At 44.1% G+C, this 2909-nt stretch overlaps 1 protein-coding gene across 1 annotated transcript; it reads right to left on the bottom strand.

Annotated features, from left to right (window-relative positions):
* LOC100675726 (olfactory receptor 52P1) lies at positions 1–1714 on the bottom strand. The gene has a single exon (XM_010602450.3). The coding sequence runs from the start codon at positions 1688–1690 to the stop codon at positions 725–727; it is 966 nt and encodes a 321-aa protein (XP_010600752.2). The 5' UTR covers positions 1691–1714; the 3' UTR covers positions 1–724.
* Positions 1715–2909: the final 1195 nt, after the last annotated feature.

Genomic DNA, 2909 nt, shown 5'->3' with positions numbered 1-2909 from the left:
GCTAGAGAGAAGTCAATGCCTGGCTTCGAAGCTTCAAAGAGCAGGCTGACTCTCTTGTTAGCAGCAACTTTAAGTTGAAGCCACTACTCATTGACCATTCTGAAAATGCTAGGGCCCTTAAGAATTATGCTGAATCTACTGTGCCTGTGCTGTATAAACGGAACAACAAAATTGAATGACAGCACATCTGTTTACAACATGGTTTACTGACTATTTTGAGCCCACTGTTGAGACAACCTGCTCAGAAAAAAAAATTCCTTTCAAAATATTACTGCTCATTGACAATATACCTGGTCACCAGTGAGCTCTAATGGAGATATACGAGAAGTGCTTGTGGGGCTATCTTCTGATTCTTGCAGATAGCCAGACAGCAGCTATAGCAACTGTGTTAGATTATAAATCTATGCCTGGAGTATTGGCAGAGGACAGTGGCTACCCAAAGGCTCTTCTAAACTGGGGGCAGGGCAGAAACTCCTCGGGGCATAGTTGGTTGTTTTCAATGCCTGAGAACTATCTAGGTTGGAAGAATCTTCCCATGTTCACATTTCTTGATTGGAAAGGAAGAATACTATACCTCACTGAACTCTTCTGTGATTTATTATTCTTGGAAATTCTAGAAAGCTCTGTAGAGGATATCATGCCCCCATTAAAACCCCTTTCCAGCCTGAAATACTGAGAATTTCCTAAACTTGAAAAACTTCTTTTCTTTTGGACTAAACTCCTTCTATACTTCTGGATCATTCAGATTTCCCTGCCCCCTCTGAAACACACTGACAACGCTTTCTCGAATTTCCTTGGTCTTAACTCCATATACTACAGGGTTAAGGGCTGGTGGGAAGAGTAGATAGACATTGGCCAAAAGAATGTGAATATGAAGTGGAACATGATGGCCAAAGCGGTGGGTAAAAAAGGAGAAGAGGGCTGGTGTGTAAGAGATGAGGATGACACATACATGGGAGCCACAGGTCCCTAGGGCCTTGGAGCGAGCTTCAGCAGATGAGAGGTGAAAGACAGCTTGTGCGATGAAGGCATAGGAGAGACCAATGCAGAACAAGTCAACCCCAATGACCAGCAGTGCTGCGGTCAGCCCATACACTCGGTTAGGTCTGGTGTCTCCACAGGCCAGTTTCACCACAGCCATATGATCACAGTATGTGTGTGGGATGACATGGCTTTGGCAGAAGCTCAAACGCCCAATGAGGAAGGGACATGGGAGCATGAGCAGGGAGCCCCGCACCATTGCTACCACCCCTATGTGGGCAATAATGGTGTCAGTGAGAATAGTGACATAGCGAAGTGGGTGGCAGATGGCCACATAGTGGTCAAAGGCCATGGCCAGCAGCACAGTGGACTCCATCATGCAGAAGGCATGAATGAAGAACATTTGTGCCAGGCAGGCGGAGGCAGAGATATGTCCTGCTCCACACCAGAGGATGGCAAGTAGCTTGGGAACAGTGGAGACGGAAGCAGCCAAGTCAATGGTCGAGAGCATACAGAGGAAAAGATACACAGGCTTGTGCAGGGCTGGTTCAGTGGCAACAACAACGAGAATGGTTATGTTGCCCACAATTGTGGCTGTGCCCAGGCAACATACAGGGAGTGAGAGCCACAGATGGAACTGTTCCAGACCTGGAATGCCCAGGAGAAAGAAGACAGAAGGATCCAGGCCAGTGTGATTAGGAGTCTCCATGGTCTTGCCAAGAGTGCTGGGCCTCTTCTCTTGTCAGAAGCCCCCACACGGTGTCATACTACCTGGAGAGATACAGAACAGGGATATGAGTTAGGTTAAAGAAACGCTAGCTATAAAATGTTAGGTAAGCTTCATCATCTATAAAATGGGAATAATAATATACCTATTCCATAGAGTAAGGAGCCCCGGTGGTGCACACAATTAAGCGCTCAGCTCCTAACTGAGTGAGCTCAGCCACTCACTCAGTGGCTCTGTGAGAGAAAGACCTGGCAATCTGCTTCCACAGAAATTACAGCCAAGGAACTCAGAAAGCCATGGCTGTGGCAGTATGTTTGTCCATTTTCCCACTTCTGTTTATTCCGTTAATATTTCTTTAGACTCGGACAGACATGGCTCTAGCAACATGCTTGTCCACTTCCCACTTTTTTCTTTTTGAATATATGTCTAATAAAACTTTCTTTTTGCTTTACTAAACTTTGTGATGTTTTCCCCCTACAACAGTAAATGGCGTAGTCATCAAAGATTGCTGATGCTACGCATCCAGTCGAACTCGAGAAGACCCGGACTATGGAGCAGAAGCTAACAAAAGAGGTCCTATCCTCTGGACCCACGTGTTCCCACTCCAGGTGAGTGCTCTCAGAAAATGAGCCTTTGCTTATTCTTTTTTGTTCTCTTTCTCATGTTTTCTTAAGCTTCGTTCAGCATATTTGTTTGGAAAACTGGTTAGTTGATTAAGGAGAATCTTTCTTAGGTTTTTCCTTGATCATTTGGTTAAGAATGATAGCTAGCAACTCTTTAGGTAAACTGCAGTTTAGGTCCGGATTTGGGGTTTTGAAACATTAAAGAGGTAATTGTATTTTCAAAGAGCTCTGGATCACCATAAGCCACAAATTTTGGGTCTTCTGTGACTCAGAGAAAATCTCAAAAATAGTGCTCTGTTTTGCCAAACTTGCGGGGGGAGGTGGCAGCTCCTGACTTGTGTCGTGAAATTTGAAGGGAGAAGTGGTAGTTCTGTACCTTTTTTATGAGATAGTTTCTCAGTGAAGAATCACAATGTTAAAATTAAAATCATCAGTAGCTTTAAAGTACTTTCCAGCTAGAAGAACTAGTGTATTTAAGGCCGGAAATAAGAGAACAGTTCTCTAGCCAGCAGAATGAATTAAGTTCAAAAAGAAGGAAACAAAAACTTAAACCTTAGAGCTTAATATCTTTTTGATAA

Source organism: Loxodonta africana, chromosome 7, assembly GCF_030014295.1.
Source record: "Loxodonta africana isolate mLoxAfr1 chromosome 7, mLoxAfr1.hap2, whole genome shotgun sequence".
NCBI lineage: Eukaryota > Metazoa > Chordata > Mammalia > Proboscidea > Elephantidae > Loxodonta > Loxodonta africana.
Note: the sequence above shows the minus strand (reverse complement) of the source record. Positions and strands in the feature narration are given on the sequence as shown.

What these genes read in the sequence shown, in the direction of transcription:
- LOC100675726 (XM_010602450.3), bottom strand. Translation starts at nt 1,690, where the DNA reads ATGGAGACTCCTAATCACACTGGCCTGGATCCTTCTGTCTTCTTTCTC.